This window comes from Coloeus monedula, assembly GCF_965178545.1.
Source record: "Coloeus monedula genome assembly, chromosome: Z".
NCBI classification, from domain to species: Eukaryota; Metazoa; Chordata; class Aves; order Passeriformes; family Corvidae; genus Coloeus; species Coloeus monedula.
The window spans coordinates 35079273-35101925 of record NC_138822.1 but is presented as its reverse complement, the minus strand read 5'-3'; the positions used below and the strand labels follow the sequence as shown (position 1 = coordinate 35101925).

Genomic DNA, 22653 nt, shown 5'->3' with positions numbered 1-22653 from the left:
AAAGAATATTATGCAAATTATTCAATCTGTTTGAATGATCATTTACTCATAACCACAATAAAAACCCAGAATAGAAAGTGTACATTAAATGTGTCACTTTACAGAGATGACTAACAACCGAATTCATTACAAAAGGACTCAGAAACATCAAGAAAAACCAAGTACTGCCATTCTTGTGCAAAGGAGTAAATACTGGAAGGTTTCTTATCCACCAGACTCATTCCATGTGTTTAATATGGACTTTTTGTGTCCTAAAAGGGCAATCCACCAGTATTTTAAGAAAAAATAAAATTCTGTATTCTTATCAGTATCATCACAGTATGACTGCCAGTATCAGACTGAAAGGACTAACACTGGCACACAACCCAAGAGCTGAGCCAAATAGAGTTGAGCCACACTTGTACAGCATATTGAACTTTTATTTAGCTCAGTTAAAGAAAAATCTTTTCAGTAAGGTATATCAAGAAAGTGAAGTATTCTTTCTAAAGATTTATTTCATAGCTGTCTCATGTTAATTTTAAACCAAGCCACTGGAATTATTACCATGCATGAAGCTTAGGTTCAAAATAGATGGATAGAGGATCTATATGGCAAATTTGCAGCATCAGGGGGTTAAGGTCACTAATAGCTTAAAAACACTGAAAAAGGTGACACAGTTCACAAAGTCAGACACATTGCTCTGTCTTCAGTGAAGTGTCATATTTAGTACTAACCTAAATATTTATCTTTTGATAAGGAGGATCAACAGAGTTTAAGGATAGGTGCTCTTAGTTAGAAAGAGGTAGTATCTATTCAATCTGAAGTTAAGTCTAAATATTATTAGTGCTGTAAAAAGTTTCAGTAGTTTTTTCTCAAAATTAGAAAACAACACAGGTCAGGTAGTTCAGGAATACAGATGCTGTCTCATGCTAAGATGGACCACAAGCACGTTGCTTTTTATGCCCTTGTCCAGTACCATAACAAAGTCTCTGGACACATACTCAGCACTGTGGGACATTAAATTAGAATGAAGCGAAGGAAGGAAGCACAAACCTTCGGATGTGCCACCACTTTTGTACCTGCTAGTGCCTTTGCTATGTGGAGAAAATGATGCACCTTTACATGTCTCTTGGGCTGTCCCACAGACAACACAACTTCTCAACTACCCCAAGGTAGCTGCTTTCATGAAAAAATACACTTCATACTGCAGCTGCTCAGTTAAGCCTACTCTGTTTGCAACCCAGATAATAAAAATCCAAGTTCTCTTTGCTTTCAGTGCCCTGACTAAATTCTGAAGTTAAGACGGGGACCTACACATCTTAAGTGATTGTTTGGCTGTTGACCTATCTCCTGACATAACTAGTGTATGAGATTATATTACTTTATTTTAGTGTAGTCAGAATTGACAAAGAATAACCTTATAGAGTCATATGCCATCTTTTCCTTTTTTCTATTTATTCTTTGAGCAATGAACAAGTTGTTGCAAGAAAGGTAATTCCTAATGCCATGGACTGCTCTGGTTTTTAACTTTTAATACACAATAGAGCAACACAACCTCGTCAGAGTTAAATTTAATTTGTTCTCCAATATTTGGCCTCAACCATAGCAAGATAACAAGAGAAGCTATGAAATAAAATCTGAACTCTTACTTCTCCTTCCATCCCCCCATCCCCAATTCCCACATAAAATGTCTACATAATGAACATCAGAAAAAAACATGTTCTGGATTTTACCACATAGAAGAGCCACCAATTTATGATTGATTTATCAACCAGGTAACCTTTGAGGAGTAAACTAACAAATCCAGGTACCAATTCTACCAAATTTTGAGACCTGTTACCTGCTGAGGCATCTTCAAGGTGATGCCAGTCTCTGTTCTCACTGATGTCAATGTAACAGACACTACAAGAAAAGGATGAGGAATGTACCGAGACATGGACACTTCTTGAAGAATTTGGATACTGGCAGTAGGATTAAGACTGAAAGGAAAATTACTACATTTAGAAATTTTACAACAGTACTTAACATGAAATTACTATATTGAAGTAAACCTAATGAAAATAATCAACTTATCCTTAGCAAATGGTTTACTCTACAGAATAAAATGACATTCCTTTCATCAGGAATCAGTAGATATGCCCACGTATCTACTCTACATAAAGCTACCAAAACCCACTAAGTTGGGTTACTTATCTTGATACTTTGGGAAATACAGCTGTGAGTGGGTAGAAGACAGTATCAGATACTTCAGAATAAGACTCTATTAACCCTTCAGTGAGACAGTCGTGGGTTTGGATTCTGTTGGGAATTTTTTTTGTAAGCATTGAAAATATTTTTCTCTGAAGTTCATCAACAACTTGCTTTCCTCTAACACAAAAAGGTTCCTGCTTGCTAAAAAGAAGATACTGTAAGAAAAATCACCTACTTAGGCACTTAAAAAACCCCCCCCACCTGTGAATCTTTATCTCCTCCTTAGGTTCACTAATCTTAACTGTCTGAAGTATCTTATGTTGCTACTTCTTTTGCACTAAAACAATTCCTCACCACCACACCAAGACTAAACCTTTTCTCTCTTCATCTCCGTAAGCCTGCTGCTAACCTTCCCTTTACTAATTCCTACTTCTGATGTTAGAAACATGTTTTTATTTTAAAATATTCAAGTATATTGGTGTCTTTTAGTACCTTTTTCTCCTATTTACATTCCGTCTTCAAGTTCCTATAAGTTAGGAACATGTTTGTTCAGACAACTGGAAACATGCATACATCAGTCACTACCTACCTCCACACCTGATGTCCCTATCAGCATGCATGCAAGTGACAACACTCATGAACTTGTGCATACAGGTAACACCCCTTTTCATTTTAAAAATCTAACTCCACCAGTTATCAAACACCTTTGTATCATCGTTAAGAATTTATTCAGACTGAGAGCATATCCACAGGTACCTTACTGCAAAAGCATTCAAACAGTGACACTAACCCCTCAGACCTTCTCTCAATACTGTAAAGGCAAATGGAACAATCTGCTCTGAACAATATCACAATGTCCCGGAAGACACTCAGTAGTAACGTGGGTGCTTGCACTTTGGTGATGTGTGCAAACGCATTGTCAAGGTTAGACGTTCGCAGGTAGATTCTCAGCTGCAAGGGAAAGGAGTAGCTTCAATACAGGTTCTGTTTACCAACAAGATAATAGTAATTCCACTTCTGATTATTTTCTTTATTGTGGAATGGTTGTCAAGAATTTCTAGCAAGACACATTACTGAGTTTTTGTTTCATCAAGTATTTCATCCATTGCATTTTAGTGTTGCATCCAGAGTGGTTAAAGCACAGTACAGCCAAATCTGAAGAACTGAAAAACACTCATAAGGAAGGAAGTTCACCAGTTTTAAAAAGCAAAGAGTAAGTAAATTTCCTCTTGTCTTGCAAAAAACCTTGCAAAAGTGTCCCAAAACACTGTAAATAGGTATCTTAGAACACACTTCGTGCTAACATGCAAAAATGTCACAAAGTTTTCAGAACAATGAGTAGATTCTCTGCAGTCAGCAGAAAATAGCTTCTAATAGCAACAACAAAATTTTTCTGCAAAGAATTACTTATATATTAACAAATAAACTCTGAATATGCCCAAAAGCCACCTAAGTTGATGGCACATAAACATGTTTATAATACTATGGTACTTTTCATGTTTATAATACCACTGTCATATAGATCAGCTATTCTAATCATTGTATGTACTTTGAAGAAAAGTACCTCACCTCTTCCTGGTGATCATTTAAATTATAACATGCAAGAACAATGAAGTCATTCCACCACGCTAAGCCACCTGTTACCATCATAGTTTGCTCCTGAAAAGAAAAAAGCAGGCAGAGTACATGTATGTATGCATTTTTATATACTTACACACACAGAGATGTACATTATATGGGTAATTTCTGAAAGCCATGTATGATCTCTATAACCTTTACTCATAGTGGCAAGACTATGTATATGAAGTTTTTAATGTTTAAAAACCAAAGTACTAAAGAATAGTATGTGAAGGACAAACATCATCCTACAAAACACAGTTCCACAGTTCTTTATGCTACTGGCATCCCTGAACTCTCTCAAATCTGCTTCTGGCCAAAATTACCAGAATCTTACCAGAATTTACACCCAAAGCTACATCACACAAACTCTCTGATAAGAGAAATGGAATAAACATCTGACTACATGCACTCAAATTTGGAAACCTGTGAACACTCAGACAAAAATTAGTGTGTCAAAACCACAAGATATGTGTTTCAGACATTTTATGAGCAACACATGTAAAACCAGCATCCCTAATCCAAGTGTGTCTACAGGCTGTTTACTTGAAAACAATACTCTTTAATTTTCTCCAAGTCTCACATCCCAGCAAAAAAATCTCCCCTGTGCACCAGAATAAAATTCCATAACCTCTCACCTGGGTAATGTTTCCAAACAGCTTCCATTTTTTGGTGAGTAAAGAATAATGTGCAAAACCAAACCTGCCAACAACAGCTACATTCTGTCCAAGCTTGTCAATAGCTGAAAACTGTAAGAAAGAAAAGAAAAGTTACCAGAACCTCAGAAGGAAACTTAGTTAAATGATACATCCTATCCAAGTACAACACCACAAGGCAATATAACATCAGACTCAAAACTTGTAAGGTATATTTATGTGTCATACTTTACTAACTGTGAAAAATGAGACAACTCTTAAAAAGATTAATTTATTGAAAACAGAAAAACTGAAAAATTACAGAAATCAGAAAAATATAAAAATTTGGGATCCTATGGCTCAGTAGATGGTATGCCCCAGGAGCGCAGGGATTTGAGATCTTCTGGCTGAAACAGCACTAGACCTCAGGTAGAGAAAAAGAACTTGCAGTGCTGGGCTAACTTTAAAAAAAATTACAAAAAGCCCCTTAAAAGGGGTAAGGCTTTGAATGCCCCAGTACCGATGTCTCCCACAGCTAGTCTGGAGAGAGCAAGAGGGGAAAACAGAGGGGAGCCCACCTCTGGGCTTCGTCCTTTTTATAGTTTTTGCTCCGCCCCCAGTCCACCCACAGCCCGCCCCTTCGGTCCAAGGCGATTGGTGCTTTCCCTTTGATGGATCATCTCTGTCTACCAATGGCTCATCGTTGTCAAGGGGGGTGGTATCAGTTAGAGATAAGGGAATACAATGCCTTCATTAAAATTCAGGTATTCAGGTTGCCATGGAACTTGCCTGCAGAGTAATGGCTGTGGCTAAAAATAGCTGCTGGCTATTAAGACTGGGTGGGGTTTTGGCCTTGGAATCAAAATGCAAGTGAAACACCTACAAAAAGTATTAAAATACATCCAACACACCTCAAAACACTTGTAAAAGTATACAGTAAACACAGGAAAGGTAACTCTTATGGTGTACCAGTGGTTTGAAGTTTGAAAAGGGCAAGTTTGTGATTTTTACTGGAAAAATTCTAACTGGGAAGGGTGCAACTCTATTAATAAACTTCTTTAAACAAATGAAAACACTGATAATGGAACTGGATTTTTGTACCTGGGCTGATGGGTTAATTGTAACATTCAATTTAAAAATAATTAACTCAAAATTAATTACTTAAAGCACTTAATATGCAAAGACCAAGCACAAATTGGGATTTCATGTATGACACTAACACAGTTTTCTTTCTGTAATGTAAAATAATGATTTCATTTTCAGCCAATCCTAATGGACAACTTCATTTACCACCAATGCCAGCTAATGGACAATTATAACGCTCCAATATTTTTAAATAAGCAAGAATGTATTTTTCAAATAACTCACCCTTATAGGCCAGTTGCTCTCTAGATATGTACTATGAATCTAAAAAAAAGAGAGAAAATCAAAACTACATGACTATACCAACTACAATTACAGTACTGATTAATTATAACATCCTAAAGGAATTTGGACAATGTCAGTGTTTTGAAAAACAACGACAGTCAATAATCACAATTTGCTCGTCTCTCCTCCCAGGTACTTCTCTCTCCAAGAGAATCTTACACAGGAACATAAAGGTTTTGATCAATACAGCCTTCAGGCAGGACTTTCAGTATTGGGATGAAATTTCTAATCTGGTCACAAATACACACCAGCATATCCAAAAGCCCTCTTATGAGAGAACTTGCTGGGTTCTTCATGTCACATGGGATGATACAAACCCAGCTTCAAACTCCAGTCTTTGGTCTGACATTAGGCAGGTAGGTATTCTTGTTACCCAGCCAATGTCTGTTTTCATGGGTATGTTGCTCCCTACAGTAATTCTAAGTATTTCAGCTTTACTTTTACCACAAAACAAAGACCTCTCCCTCCTACACCAGTTTCAGAAGACAGAAAAGCTACCTGGCCAGCTAAAGTGGAAATTCAGCAGTATCTAGAACCTGCATTACATGCCTAGAATCAAATACTTTTCAATACTACCGATTTGTGTGCTATATGAAGAACAAAACATTGGGGACCTTTCAGAAATCTTTATTTTAAAAAGCATCACCAATTCAAGCATGGAAGAACACACGTTAGAATTACAGATTTAAAGATATTTAACTTTTTCTTTATATTACAGGGAAAATAGAAGATGTTCCATTACTATCCTGGAAACAATTTCTTCTCTGATAGCCTGATATTGTGAAGTTTTAATTACATGCTTAAATATATGTCACTTTTCATGCTTGAAAATACAGCTGGAGTCTGAAGGCTATATTCATCAGCTGAATATGTTCTAAAGCATTTTGCATAAATAACAAAACAAACACCTAAATGATTTCTTGCATGTTGCACATTCTCCCTTGCAAAGCACAGGTAAGTAATTAACTATCCTTTCCGAAGTCAAAAAGACCTTGAATGGTTTTTTTATTGGCTAAGAGCAAACTCACAGCCACAAAGTTGGTATGACCAATGTTCCTTTACCTTTTGTCAATGAGAAAAAGCTGTACCATGGCAAACCCCCAGAGACAACAAAAAGACAATGATCTCATACTAGAGGAAAAAGGGATGGCAGAGTGAGGAGATCAACCACATATTCTACTCCTACAAACTCTTGCAAGCACGAAGCACATACGGGCAACCAGGATCAATTACCTGTACAACATGCCAATGACGGTGTCCTAGTAAAGTGCTTAAACCCTGAGAATCTAAACTGCCATCTGAAAATGGGCCTCTTTCCCTGCTGTGGTTATGTTCAGAGTGTGCCGAAGTATTTCTGGGACTCTGAGCCTGTGCTGCATCTCCACAGTTCAAATATAAGCGATCTTCTCCTTGGAGAAGGACTTGTTCCTGGTTACTCTATATTAAAACCAAAACAAAAGAAAACAAAAGAAGCAACTTTGAATTCCACGTATAGAAGACAAAGGAAAACACATGATCAATAATATATTAGCAGGTTCTAAGTAAACAGTATGAAAAACAAGTGTTGAGGCAGTTCTCACTTTTTGTATCACTATGTACTAGCTGGTTTTAAGTTACAGTATTGCATAGCAATATTTTCACAGTACCATTATAAAGGCTCTATGACAAAAAAGGAAGACAACTCCGATGGCTGCAAAACAGACTTAAAATGTGAGAGAAAACTCAGAGTTCACCTAAAACTGGAAATATGATCTAAAATAAGGTTATCAACAAAAAAACTTACCATACAAGGATTAACAGTGAGTGCACTCTTGATGAACTGAAACTGCAGAATACCAAACCGGTGAACTTCATTATTTGCATTTCTTTCAGGTTTCACGTTAGAAGAATTCCTATCAATAACCCAGAGATGATACCCTTCTGATCCCCAGGTCTGAAGGTAAAAGAGTAACAACAATAAAATCCCCAAGCCAACACTGCATACATATATATAAATATAGCAGTATATATTCTCATAAAACAAGAACTACAGAAAATTATTGTAACAGATCTTGCGATAGACATGAGCCTGGAAAAAATCCACACATTTTGTTGTTCTAAAATGTATCACTATAGAATCAAACAGTAAAATTCACAAGTTACAGTAAGAATCTAGCTTGAATTATTTCCTGTCTTGGGTAAAAAAATAATGATTAAATGAAGTATAACTATGCAAAGACACCCACATAAGTAATGAAGACCATTTGCAGTTTAAGGCAACAAACAAAAATTCCACAGAGTCAGGTACGAAACAACCCTGATTTCCAAAATTACACTGGCTGTTGTTCATCAAATTCAATGATCTCAGAAGTTCAATCTTTGAAAAATTTTTAAAAGTACACTTAAAAGGTACTGCCATTGCAAATATGTACCTAAGCTTGGATGCATGTTTAGAACTGTCAATCTTCATAGCAACTATGTAATAATGAATAAATTGTTTTAGAAACATTGCACAAAATTCATCATGGTTTGTATGAGGCCCTGTAGAATGTATTTGAAATTTAGTCTAACTTAAAATTTGCTCAAATGTATTCTATTTATCTATTGATTTTACAGACTAGAAGGATTAGATTTAATGTTAACCAGTTTGTATTAGAAACCAGCAGTTAAGTTTCTCTGGAATTCATAATCTGAGTAAAGTTCCTTTAACTCTCAAAGGCCAGCTATTAATTTTAGAGAAATAAGGGAGTTTATAATTAGTGTTGATCTGTGTCTCATTGCACTTTGAAATACAGCACCAGACACCAAAGAGAAATTAAGAAAAAACAGAAGTGTTAATTCTTAACATTAAAAGCAAAGGCAAGAAAAGGCATGTCATGCATACTTCATGATCAGGTTTATACATGAAAAAAAAATTCATTAATTGTCCCTTTTTCCTTCAATGCAACATTGCAGTTAAGAAGTTTAGTAAAGGCATCTTACTATGAAAGTAATTAAGCGAAAGAAAGTTCGATTTTCTGAAAATTGTTATACTAAAAACAATTTAACACATTAAGAGCTATCCTATTACAACATTTTTACATTCATATTTACCATGGAACTGATTTTTAGAGGGTCCTTTTTGGCACCATCAGATTGATACCTTAAAAACAGAACAGAACAAGTCTGAATTTGCTAATAACTCCACCAGAATAATAAATTAAATTCCTATCTTTGTATTTTCATATGGTTCTATACTGAACCTCATGTTAAATGGTACAGCCTGTTTGATCCATGACACTACAAAAAAGGCAATGCAATTGTCAGATGTCTAGCATAAACTATTTGAATACAGGAACTGAGGAAATTTTAATATTTGCTTGCTCAAGCTTGCTTTTAGGGTAATTTTCTTTTACAGACAAAAAGATCACTACAAAATGAAAATAATACGTTTTTGTTTATATTCTAATTATCTCCTCCTAAATATTTGCGAATGGTATCTCAATAGCTAAGAAATCGTAAGGGAAAAAGAGATTTTTAAAAAGCTAATTCAGTGAATTAATTTTTAATTAGATGCTTTTAATTAGAAAAATAAAGACTTATAATAAACTCTTCACAATGTCGTTAAAGATACTCACGCAAAATCACCTCCTAAAGTACAGATAAGCTGAGCACCAAAAACACTCCATAAGGATAAACCTCCATATTCCCAGGTCACCATCACAACACAGCTATCAGGTGACCATCTGACTAGTTTAACAGGTCCTGTTTTATTCCAAATATCTGTTTAAAAGCAGACAATAAAATAAGTGAAAAGCATCGAAAGTCCTTCAACTCGTTTCACCGTAAGAGTAGAAACAAAAACACATGGAAGTAAATATTTGATTTTTCAATTAACGGATGCATTCATCAAAACTGACCATCTCAAAATGAAGCAAATTGAAAATGGTTTCTTTCCAATGCATGCTTGGTTTCATAAGAAACTAAGAATACAGAAAAACATTCCAGAAACGCAGAACTGCAATTCTGATAAAATGATTTTTCAGACAAAAGAGGCACTTTACACAACTGTAAAACTTATTTACAGATTTGTTTTTAACTGAAAAATAACAGACACACACATTTTCAGTTGAGGATGCAATTTACCCGTAGTTTGTATGTTCCTTACTCTCAAACACAAAAAAATTCCCTGCAGTGCAGGAAGGGTGGTGCATTACTCAGTATTTCTTCTGTACTCTACATGTCAGTCGCTTCAAGTTAGTTCACAGTTCTATTATACTCATTATTAGTTTTGACAATAACCTCTCATTTCCTCAGGTAATTGAAAAGTAATTTCAAGATTAAGAATTAGTTTAAAAAAGCCACCAACAAAACCCACCCAAACCCTCACATATGAGACACATCCAAAAGTTAATTAAAAAGCAAGCAGCTAAGTACAAAGACACAGGAGTTAAATACTACAAACAAACAGGAGTAAATACTAATCACATCACTGATTATGCAAACAAATAAACAGAGGTTAACTAGCCAAGGATAAAAAATATACTATACCCTAAAAACAGCTGGGCAATTCTAGCAATAAAAGTAGCTCACCAGGATATTGTTTTGGTGTCAGTTCCAATTTATGAGAAAACTGCATGGCGCCAGTGGTGGTATCTATCGTATAAACCTGCACAGAGCCACTGGAAGACATTACACGTGATTTAGACTACAGACCACTTGGATTTCCCATCAGTTTCAAGAAGCTAAGTAAAAGCTGCTTTTTCTCTCACCAATACCAAATTTATCTAGAACAGAGATGTTGTATCAAATAATAGTCAAAGAACCTTATGAAACAAATTTCTAAGAAACTTTTCAGAAGGCATGAGAGGACCCAAAACACCAGCCCTAGAACAATCAATGCACCAAAACTACTTCATTCTCTGAAAAGACATATGCACACACAATCCACATGCATTTATGGCTTCCAACTGCAAGACAATCCATGAGGGAAGGCAGTATTTACTCAGTGCTAATGTTTCAGCAGGGATGTACTAAGACATACTAAGATCAGTAAATTAAAGTAACTATTCCTGTTTCAGAAGAAACACCAACACACCACACTGTTACTACAAACAAGAATACTAGCTCGTAAGAGGACAGCTGAAAAATAAACTACCATATTTGTTGAAATGCTCTAAAAGAAAACCCAAGTAAAATACAAAGAAAATAAAAAGCTGTACTAAGGCCAGCTAAAGCAGTATTATACAGGGGACTTGAAGGAACAGTAAGAAAAATACCACAACTAAAAGAAATTCTGCAACATTTAATTTACAAACATTCAAGGTTACTCAAACAGGCAACATTTTTCTTGACCAAATTGTGACTTCACAGAGCATCTTCTCTGTGAGTGTGAAGTGCAGATTGTTGTCCAATATTATTACAATTAACTACTTAAAACTGACCTTATAATCCTTCTTTGAGATAAGCTGGGATAGCAGCACTTTCCAATCCTTGCTACTAGCCCAGCCAACTTTTTTTTTTCCCAGAGCAGAACAGCAAGCATAAATTTCAAGTGCAGTTCAAGCAGGCAACCATTTCTTTCCAATTCTTTCCTACCTTCTTGACAGAGCACTTTATACAATCTCTAGGCAGACTGATCATTTTCATCTTTACAGTTCTTGTAACACAACTTGATAAGAAGTAACTACTAGTTCAGCTTTATAATTAAACAATCTCCCCCTGCTCTGAATCAGCCTTAAAAAACTTACTTGGCACATCCAAACGCCATTAGCCTGTACTTGTTATTCACTGCCACACAAGTTCCATCAACTACATCTTGTGCCCAAACGCCATGGAGCTGCTGTAAGGAAAGGAATTCAGAAGATTTTTTTGTTAAATAGTGTGTTTATTAATGACAGTCAACTTCTATCCAGGTACACCATACTACACATATGTTAGTTGACTTTCATCATCTCAAAATTTCTGTTGATGTCAAGATCAACTGACATGGCTCAAACAAAAAAAATCCAGTATATGCAAATCTGGTTTCATTCTTCTTAACATAAATTACAGTATATAAGAAAACTGTTTATAAGACCTCTTAATAACAAAACAAGTCAATACCTATAAGGCAAGAAAGTCCCTAACCCCTTAACTGCCTAGTTAAGAAAAAAAAAAAAAAAGTAGATGATACTAAGAACGAAGAGAAAAACAGGAAAGTAAGTTCCCATCTGCAACAGCTGAGATCATAGATGTTTTAAGCATGTGAAGGAGTCTGGACATTAGACATATTATTTTCATTTTTCTGTAATTAAAATAAAGATACCTAACAACAAAATGTCACAGTTTTTAGGCTGAATTACAGGTAAGAAAACACCTAACTTGGAAAAGATTCCTGTAAAACAAATTCTGAAGTATGCTTGTCACTATGAGAAAGAGACAGACTTGATTAGGACTAAGTCCTAAACACCGTACTTAGGATATTTAGCCATAGGAGAAACCACTTCCTATCATCCCACTTGTAACAGGAAGTCTGTTAGCCTGACATGGTAGGATCATTTCTATAGTGACAATTTGAACAAATAAATGACAGTTAAATCTATTATCAATTACAGTCTCCCCGTGGTTCTAACCCCCTAAAACTCTAGCTCAAATGATGCTACAAAATGCAGTCTTGTTCTTATGCTGTCTCTTAAGCAGATGTTAATTTTTAGTTTCTTTGTAGCTGAACAGAATTTAAAGTGGAAAGCTAACTGAAATGCAGAGACCAAGGAAAACGCATTTATTGTACAGTGCATGGTAGAAATGCTAAAGGAAATATACCTCAGCAGTGAATCTACTTGACATTGGTGTAATGAAACCAACTCTGCCATCATTAAAAACAACAGCAAAGCCATCAAGCGTGGCACAGTATTCCATATCTCTGATGTAAACATCTTCGAAGCCCAAAAGTGAACCTGCTGAGAAGATATCAGTAATTTAAAAATATGTGAATACAGAAATACTGCAAGCCAACAGACATTTCAGATGTTTATTACTTCAAAGAGAAAACCTAATTTAAACAGGCTATTTCATTCCCATTTACAAAAGGCAAAATTTTCTCATCTCTGCTTAAGAACAGAGTTAATATTTTATATTAGATGGTATGTCACTAAGAGGTAACTACTGTAACCAATATAAGCCCTAAAACCTACCTCGAGAAGACTGCAGATCCACAGAAAATGGAACTGTACATAGGTTGATTGCCTTCCTTCCATTGGTCATACCATCCCAGTGAATGAGATGGAGAAATCCATCAGCAGTAGCAACAAGCAGATCCTCTAGCATGGACTGCAAACTAATAAAAGATATTTGTTAATCACTAAAAAATCTACATCTCAAGTCAATGCCACAGAAATATCAATTAATGTCATAAACACTGTATTACTGCCTCTTGTACCAGCAACCACTCTGACAAAATATGGTATACACCTTGATTCTTCCCCAGCAATCACAGTTCATGAACAGGTCTATATTGTCAGAGCAATTGCTTAACTGGTATACTAACTGCTGAAGCTCATTTCTATACTTTTGACTAACCATAAGACATTGCTGCCAATAATCAATTATTCATCTATCCTATAAAATTAACAATACTGCATAGGCTGTAAATAATTCACAATACATTTTAATCTGTGGTTGAAACAAACTGATGAAGGAAAAATTAGACTCCTCTTAAATCCTTCCTTAAACATCTCCAAAATCCTGACAACTACTGTTAATCAACTTGAACGCAAAGTTTTTTCTGGTATATACTGCATGTCTTCCAACAGCCATTTTCTTCTAAGGAGCCTCTTCCCAAACTTCACTTTGTTACTTTTCCACCTCACCCCAATGCTACGAAGTTTCACCAACTTTTCACACACACATACTTAGCATGTTCAAAATTTTTTTAAAAGAAATGCAATCACCTGAAAAAAGCAAGAGGTAAAGAAAAAGGACAAATACGGACTCTCTGCGAGCATCAGGAGAAATGCTGAAAACCTACCAATGCCTCCATGAAATCTTTAATATACACTTTGAGCTGAAGGACAAACTCATTTATAGTAATACATGGTAATACTGAGCATACTATATACTTCTATATGCCAAAAATATCAGTATAGCCAAGAATTCTTAAACAGCAATTCACTTTTTCACCTCCTCAGAATTACTAGCTGCTAATAGTAACTTACTAATCTTATTCTTACTATTAATAAGCCTAAAAACTTACCAGAAGCCTTTTCTTTCATCCAGTTTTCCCTTCACTTTTTAGAAAGTACTGGTGTATATGGAAAAATTCTCAAGACCCAATTAGTGAGCATACCTTGTGATAGACGCTTGCAAGTCCAGCACTTTTTTCATTTCTAGATTTAACGAAGGAGCACATTGTTCTTCCTTATAATGTGGGGTTCCCTTCAGATGTGGGCTTCCTCTAAAACACAAGAGAATTACAATTAAAACAAGTTGTCCCTCCAAAGACACAAGAGTTACTGACTTACATTCCTGTGGTCTTTTTTCCCCCATATATATATATATGTGTGTGTGTGTGTATATATATATATATATATATATGTATATACACATATACACCAACCAGTCATGTGCACTCTGCCACAAGCAGCACTGATTATCTAGGATGTAATGTTGGTGCTAAAAGTGCATTATATCATTCTCTATATCTAGAGCATGGAGGCAAAATAAGACAATGAACAGTGAATGAACATTACAACAGCTGTGTGTCCTGCATTAATACTCCTAAAGCAAGTGATAAGTATCAGTGAAAAGTCTGATTCAATAAATTATTACTCAACTGTTTACAGTAATTAAATATGTTGAATTCTTAAGTACCTCCAAATCATTCTTTTTCAAGATGCATTACAGATATTACAGATGGCAAAGTGTTTATGTTTCTTCCATTCTTTTTGCCAGATCAATATTTATAATACAAATTCAGCATGCATAACACAAGTAGACATCTATTACAGTATTTAATACGAATATTTCTCCCTGCAGCACATTAATTAGTTTTTAACCTAAGACCTACTAAGAAGAGATGACTGAACACTGATTCCCTCCCTTTAAACAGACCATTACACAGTATCAACTTCTGGATGTAAAATGTTTCTCATTTTTATCTTCCTCATTTTAGATTTCACATTCCATTCATTACTTTACAACATCATTATACATTACTTCACAGCATCCTTAAAATATTCCTTATTTATCTGGGTTATCAGACGTGCCACGTGCTTAACTTTTTTTAAATGAAAACTGACCTACAGCCGTAAGTATTGTAACAGGTCATCCAGCTCATCCATCTAATGAGCATTACAGTAAGCAAAGCAAACTATGAATAAAACAGGCACTTCAGACAAGTTAGAAAGTAGAGTAACTTCAATAGTCCGAAACAACAGACATGTACACAAATCTATGTAATCTTTACCTGTATTTTAACTGACAAAACACTTCCTTTACATCAGGATAGCAAATGTAACTGCTTAAGACATGGCAGAAACCAAAGCAGATGCAGCTTTAGAGAAGTCTGATACCACAAGAATACATCCTCTTTCCTGTCTTGCTTATCTCAGTTGATATCAAGTTCCTTAATTCCATTACCATTTTATAGCAACACAGAATTCATATCTGTTATACTTTGACAGGCACTATACCTTTCCTTACGTAGCAAGGACAAAGATATATGCCAGCTAAGGTAAGACCAAGGTAAGCTTTGACAATCTGGTGTTACCAGATGAAGTAGTATCATCTTTCCAGAACAAAACCATGGTGGCTGTGAAAAATTACAGCAAAAAATGAGAAAAATTACTTTAAGGTTAGTTAATCTGCCACCAAAAGATGCCAATTTGTATTAGATTTGTATTGAATTATTAAAATGTTTGGTTTGCATTTTGAACGAAAATTAATTGCAAAAGGCAGCCGTCTTAAGAAAGAATAGCCCCTCATGTAAGCTAGCTATCATGGACTGACAGGAACCCTGAAAAAAACCAGTCATTTCTTTTTTTAATAATACCAGCATGGTAGGGTTGTCGTGGTGTTTTTTAAAACTTACAAAACCCCAGGTGTCTGGAGATAGGCTTTTCAACCCATGTGAACATACCATTCCAGAAAGTATACTCCCGAACTAGATAAAATTACTCTGGTTTATCAACAATCAGTGATACAACTGAATTGTGCAAGCAAACAACTAAAACTGAGACAAAAGGGTTGAGCAATGCAGAAATGTTACTGTTAGATAGGTGTAAGACACAACATGTCTATTGCAGCTGACCAAGGTACATAACCAAGTGTAAACTCAAGTGTTTCTGCACAGCACAAACTACAAAGCCAGAACAGTAACATGGTTTAAAACACATCTTTTGCAGGAAGAAAAATTTCAAGTTTCCAAGTGGGCTGGCTTTTTTTCTTTCAACACCTTTGGTAAAAAACAGCTTGCAGGAATATTTGAATATTTTCAGTTTCATGAACTAGTTTTAGCAAATTTGTCACCATCTGTGGCATCTTACCTTTTCCACTGGGGCACTATCACTCCTGTCCCAAAAAGGGTTCTTTTACCTGACTTGCAAGAGGCTGATCCACACACAGAGCTGAGGTACATCACCTTGACTGAACTCCAAAAATGCCACTACTTCAACTTATTGCCTGTGATTATGTCTAATTCATCACTTCAAAAAGAAACCCCTGATACGGGTGCAAAGGGGGTGCTACCAAAAGTACACTGTGTTTGTATAGTCCACATCTGCATGAGTCAGCCTTACTGGCTGAGTTCCTTTGACCTTTAAACGAAGAATGCACACAGCTGACTGAAGCGGGAAAGAATGTTTGGTCTGGGTTGCCACATCAGCATCTGCTATGGCTGTAGCCAAACTTTAAGTAATTCACTTTTGCACAAGAATTGAGAGGAACAAACACATTCCAGTGACCAACCAGCTGCATGTTGAATCAAACATAATCATTGCTATTTGCATGGCATCTGTTAATGTAACTAAGCCTGTGAATAAATCTCTTAAAACTCGTAACTGAGAAAAATCTGCAATCCAAGAAAACCTCACACATGGAAAGATTATGGATACCGTTTTTAAAAACCCCACCATGCCAAACTTAAAAGCATCCTAAATTCAAGAAAGAGGCAGCACCATGCAAAAGCAGAGTCAGATAGACTCCTCAACTGGTAGGAGGAATTTCCTTGAAGCTTTTTATCTGGAATGGTGGGAAGCTCACGGAGGAAACGACACCAGCCAGCTAATTTTTCTAGGTGCACAGTACTGCATTTATGTCCTCCACTAACTGCACAGCAGTTAAGTCATACAACATGATCCACAGACAAAATTCATTCAGAAATAATATTAACTAATTTGCTACTGCTACCAAAAGCACATAGGAAATACTTAAGAAGTTAATTATAGCAGAATCTGTAAGGACTTCTTTATAATTGCAATTAAAGCATATAACACATATTATTTTTAAGTCTGTTCTAAGACATTAAAAATAATGTTCATTGTTTTCTGCTTAGTAATAGAGAATCCTAGTCCTGAGGCAGAATTAGCATTAAATTCAGATTTGAGTTTCCACTGTACTATTTGGGATAATCATAGTAATACAGGGAGCAATTATGGTTGGATAATAGTTTAGAAAAATTCATAAATGCTCTCAGAGTCAAAAAATACTGTGCTTCAAAAAAAAAAAAAATACTGTGGCTAATGGAAGACAATGTATTACACAAAAAAAACAAACAAGCCAGTAGAATCCATTCTCAGTAGCTAAACCATGAAAGTAATGAGAGGTAATGGAAACATTTCATTGCAAAAAATATTAAAGACTTCAGACTATCAAAAAATATTTTTAGAACAGTTGTTTGATACAAACACAGTAAAATATTTTTATACTACTTTTGGGCTATGATATGCTTAGTTGGTCCTGCTAAAACGGCTTCTTCAGTAATACTTGGAGTGGGAGGAAAGGGACAAAAAGATTAAAAATCATGATGTTTCAGCCATTAATGGCAATATTTATATGACAAAACCAGGGCAGTGTTTCTAAAATAATTAACATCACCAAGAACTCCAAGTTGCTCTCCTCGAAGGCAAGAAGGCAAAAACCTGGCAACAGCCATTATCGTTGCATTAGCACAATTACACAGAGTTTACTAACCATTTTACAATGGTTCATGTGCACTTCAGTTAGTATTCACACTGAAAAGCTGAGGACTTAATTTTTTTATACCTGACTCAAAGAGCCTGCATCATCACCTGTGAACTTTGATTTTCATGCAACTAGCACCTTCTCACCCCTAAACCTGCATCTCTCCACCAGCTAATGCAGGCAGCCACCAGCTGAGGATTAAATATGTCTGGCTGGATGCAGAGCTGTATTCATACAGACCGGAAATAGCGCACCAACAAAATAAAAGTGAGTTTACAGTAATAACTATAAAGAATGAATAAGGGCTTAGAAAAGTAATTCTTAGTACAGCCTTTACTACACAATTAGGTAGTAGCAGATTTCTGCAGTTTGAGAAAAGAAACAACTAGCTAGCATATTAATCAACTATCCATATAAAAAAGCTAAATGGTTTACCAAATTATTATTTCAGTTGCAAAGATTTCTTGACAACAGTTAAAACCTCTTGAATCACCACACCAAGAGTTTGCAAGTGCCATAATGGCTAATAAAAGTTCTACAGCTAATCTAGTTTTAAAAATACATTTTCCAAACAATGCAACAATCTTACAGGGAAAACCACACTGGTAAAGCTCAGCAGAAGCTTAATTCTGAGCAAAAATTACCTAGTAGGTCAATTAACCATACACTTCATTGATTATCCTTGCAGAGTTTGAAGTTCAAAACCTTTGTACATACTAATCTTCAGCCCGTTGAATCAGGAAATAAATGTCCACTGATGAGGTGATTTATGGCACCTATAAACCATCATGCTATAGAGAAGGAGATAGCTTTTAAAAACACCAGAAAGAGTAGGATATGAATAGAGTAACCAAGTATATAAGCAACAACACAGCATTGTAAACCAGCATATGAACTAGTTTCTTCACATATTCATACTGGCTAGATAACAACTTTAATTTCTAAAGCTTTTTCATGGACTTAATAATCTACACGACTGAGGTCTCATTCTAAATTTACACAACATTCATATCACTCCCCAAATGCAGGCTCCACTTGAGGATATGAAGAAACCTGACACAAAAGAATCTCCAATTACCACATTTAGTTAATTAGCCATGTAAAGTTTTACAATTTTGTCTTTTTTGAAAGGCAAAAATATTGTCAGCACTAAGTCACATATGCTCTTCAAGCAAAAAAACTTCGGTTACTCTCCTTGGCAGAAATAACAATCAGTTCAGAACAGAAAAGCCTCTACAATGATGGTGTTACTCATCTCCTCACTGTCAAACAAAGGAATAGCTGTACAAATTCGTTTGGAAATTCCTCAAAAAATTATCGCTGTACCTTGCCACAGCTTACAAAGCTGCAAATTTGCTTCTTTGCACTGTCACTTTCCTTAAGCATATCACAGGCAGAGATACATTTTATTTTAATATATGTTAAAATACATATAATCTTACCTCACATACATTATTTTTCATGTTTTATCTTGTAGTTACTTTAGTAATTGGGTGGTAGAACCAGACTGAACTAACTGAAGCAGGACTTTGTACTTGTGTTCACTACAGGAAAATATCCCAGAATGCGGGCTAATGGCCAATACTCATTCTCTTCCAACTCTGCTCTGAACTGGAGCAAAGCATCCAAGAGCTGGAATGAAACTGCAGACTACTCTGGCTCGATTTAAAAAAAACTAAACACCATACAATTACTGCTTTTTCCCCCCTGTTTTTAGTCTCACAAATTAAGCGGGATACTGTAAGTTTTCACTGAGCATGAATGACAGTTCACTCCAGGAACAGACTGGCAATTCCTAGCCAAATATCAACAGTGCCAGAAAAACTACAGAAAAACTACATTCCTAAAGTGTCACAATTTTACAAAAAACTACCAATGGATTCCAGCAAAAAAAATGAAATGTTTCTTTTATTACATGTACATATTTGTATGTTGCTCTTAGGGCATGAGCACTTGTTTTATCACATAAATCTAGTATCAGGTTTTTATATATAGTAAGCATAATACTGAACAGGTTAGTTGATTAACTCTTACCATACCTACATGAGTAGATTTTAAATAGATTAAATCTCTAAAGGTATGAAATAGTGTTTAAAAAGTATTTCCCACTAAACCTTCTTAAAGTATTTAACATATTCTAAATTTCATAAGAGCTAAGTCTTCAGTTACTAATACAACAAACTTCAAACAGTTTTGTGGGTCACAAAATGTTAACTTTGGATTTCAGTACTTCCATTAAAACTCCGAATTTCAAAATATAAAGGCCATTACAATTGGTTGATATGAAAAGGAGGAAATCATTCCAAATGTGCATTTTTGAACAGGAAATCAATTTTCCTAGGCTCTTGATTCTGTCTGGTTTAAAACAACCAATAGCAGGGTGCAGGGGAAGTTCAAACCTTATTTTCCAAAATCTCTTTATTTCATAATACTGAAAGATGAGGAAAAGCAAAGACTCTGGCATTCAAACAGGATAGCATCTTAAACTCAACTCATGCTTTAGCTCTTTTACTAAATGTGTGGTGATTAGATTGAGAAAAAAAGAGAGACTTGTTCCTGAAAATAAATCATGTTGTGATTAGACATACTACAATGCATATTGAGTTATAAACAGCCCAAGTGTTTCTGTCACTTCTCATACAGTTTTGTTTTGTTTTCTACCTTGAAGCATTTTGTTTTAATTGGATCAATAAAAAACTTTTGTAAGTGCAATTACAGTTTACACAATAGCTGTATGCTAGAATAGTTCTGATAACACACCAAATACAGGTCTTCTGGACCATCTTGCTCAACAGCTACATATAGTAACAACCCTGTATGAAAGTAACTATAAACTGGAAGGACATTTTCTCCAAAAACATCCCTCTCCCATACAGACATACTATGAGTGTGTAGTGGTTTGGTCCAAAATACTCATTACTGTTTATCTGCTGTGAGATAAGAATCAGGAGAAATGCAAAGCAGGCACCAAACTTGAAAGAATATAAAGAAGTTTATTAACAGACCTAAAAGAAGGGGGAAAAAAAAAATTATACCACCTTCAGAACTCCCCTCCTCCCCCCACCTTCCTCCCTTCTCCCACTGACAATGTGAAAAGACAACCCTTAAGATGTTCAGTCTGTTTACCACTGCCATAATAACCTTGTTTAGTCCATTTAGAAAGAGAAGTCTCTTCTTGCTCATGCTATGAAAACATTATCACAACGAGACAGCCGCCCACTTCCAAATATTGTTCAGTCCATTTAGGAAGAGGAGTCTCTCTGCCTGCGTGAGTCCTTTCCCCGACTTGCAGCTTGTTCAAGGTCACACACAGATAGCAATTGGTTTTGCAGCTTTTCCCGCAACTGCTTTCGAGGGTCCACTCTTGAAGGTTTTTGGGGTACAATTTTAAGGTTGAGCCGTTCAGAAACAAAAACAGAGGCCCTTCTCCTTCCCTGGGAGCAAAGGGTCTTCCTCATCTTCATTGTTAGGACTATCTCTGGGAGCATCTCTAGGGACTGAGGTTTTCTCCTTTCCCGTTTGGAGCAAAAGTCCTCATCTGGTCCATCTCTCCCTGTCCAAACTTCTCATGAAATTACAGCTGTGTCAGCATCTGCCTATCTCAGTGCAGGTGCTTTTGCTTACGAGTTGAACACTCCACCCCCCATATCTTCATGAAATTACAACAGGATACTCTGATATATCATAGCTTCACAACAGAATTTCAGCTTTAAGCATCTCCTCTCTCTCTTCCCTCAGGTTTTTAGCTCTTCACAGCAATAAAAGGGTTAATCTCACCTCGGCCTTGCAGCTTTGCAGCTGGAATGTTGAATTTTTCTTATCGCAGTGGAGAGGGGGGAGAGCCGAGCCGCTCCAGCTGCCCACGGCAAGGCAGTGGGGGGGGTTCCATGGCTGGAACAGGTCCATGGCTCCAGGATGGCCGTGGCCCGGCCCGGCCTGGCCCAAGCAGGGCCTGGCCGGGCCCGCTGGCCCCCACACGGGGCCCGCAGCCACCTGTGCCAGCGCCGGAAACGAGAGAGAGCTTGGGGGGGAGTTTGCCTATTCTTAAATGTGGATCACAGAGGCGGTCACAACTTTAAGTGGCTTAGAGAATTGTCCATATTCAAGCTGGCCACTGATAGGTTCTGTCAGTTCCCAGAGGAAGCTGTAAGCACCCCTTAGCAAGGACATCCCTTCCGGGACTATGCTTGCTAACCTATGACAGAGTGATTTAACTTTCAGCAACTCTTTTGATCCTTTTCTTTGAATCAAAGCTAAACCATTACCAAGCAAATTTCAAAGCAGTTCTTTAAAAAGTACCAATACCACATGAAGTTACTTTACTTCAGTTATCACTGTCTCAACCTTGAAGACTGCAAAAAAACCACTGAAGTCAAGAGATGATCTGCCTATTATATACCTAATTACCTGGTTTTCTGACTACCCGCCTTTTCTCTTATTAATAGTAAAATATTTTGTTTAAATGAGAGCTAAGCTGACAAGAGAATATAAACACAGCCTTTCTCAATTTTTTCACCATGTGAACAAACCTAGCTGCAATTTCAACTTCAGGATACTGACTAAAGTAGGAAATCTTGCACCAGCCCAGTATTCTGGTGCAGCTGAGGATGTTATTGGTGTGCAATCCCTGTGCACAACCACCTTGTTATATTGACACGCACAGTTTAAGAATTCTGTTCAAGAAGAA

The 22653-nt window shown here is 36.2% G+C and overlaps 1 protein-coding gene across 3 annotated transcripts in view; it reads right to left on the bottom strand.

Moving 5' to 3' along the window:
• The window catches only part of RIC1 (RIC1 homolog, RAB6A GEF complex partner 1), a 49573-nt gene that overhangs the window by 9250 nt on the left and 17670 nt on the right, over nt 1-22653 (bottom strand). The window contains exons 4-17 of one of the 3 annotated variants that reach the window (XM_082302143.1): nt 14134-14241; nt 12983-13125; nt 12612-12748; nt 11558-11649; nt 10401-10489; nt 9446-9590; nt 8922-8970; nt 7633-7782; nt 7083-7286; nt 5790-5828; nt 4425-4535; nt 3739-3828; nt 2960-3120; nt 1820-1958 (exon numbers count right to left, since the gene is read on the bottom strand). In XM_082302143.1, coding sequence (XP_082158269.1) covers nt 1820-1958; nt 2960-3120; nt 3739-3828; nt 4425-4535; nt 5790-5828; nt 7083-7286; nt 7633-7782; nt 8922-8970; nt 9446-9590; nt 10401-10489; nt 11558-11649; nt 12612-12748; nt 12983-13125; nt 14134-14241 — 1657 coding nt within the window. The remainder of the gene's footprint in view (nt 1-1819; nt 1959-2959; nt 3121-3738; nt 3829-4424; nt 4536-5789; nt 5829-7082; nt 7287-7632; nt 7783-8921; nt 8971-9445; nt 9591-10400; nt 10490-11557; nt 11650-12611; nt 12749-12982; nt 13126-14133; nt 14242-22653) is intronic. The other 2 variants (XM_082302145.1, XM_082302144.1) reach the window with 2 other exon arrangements.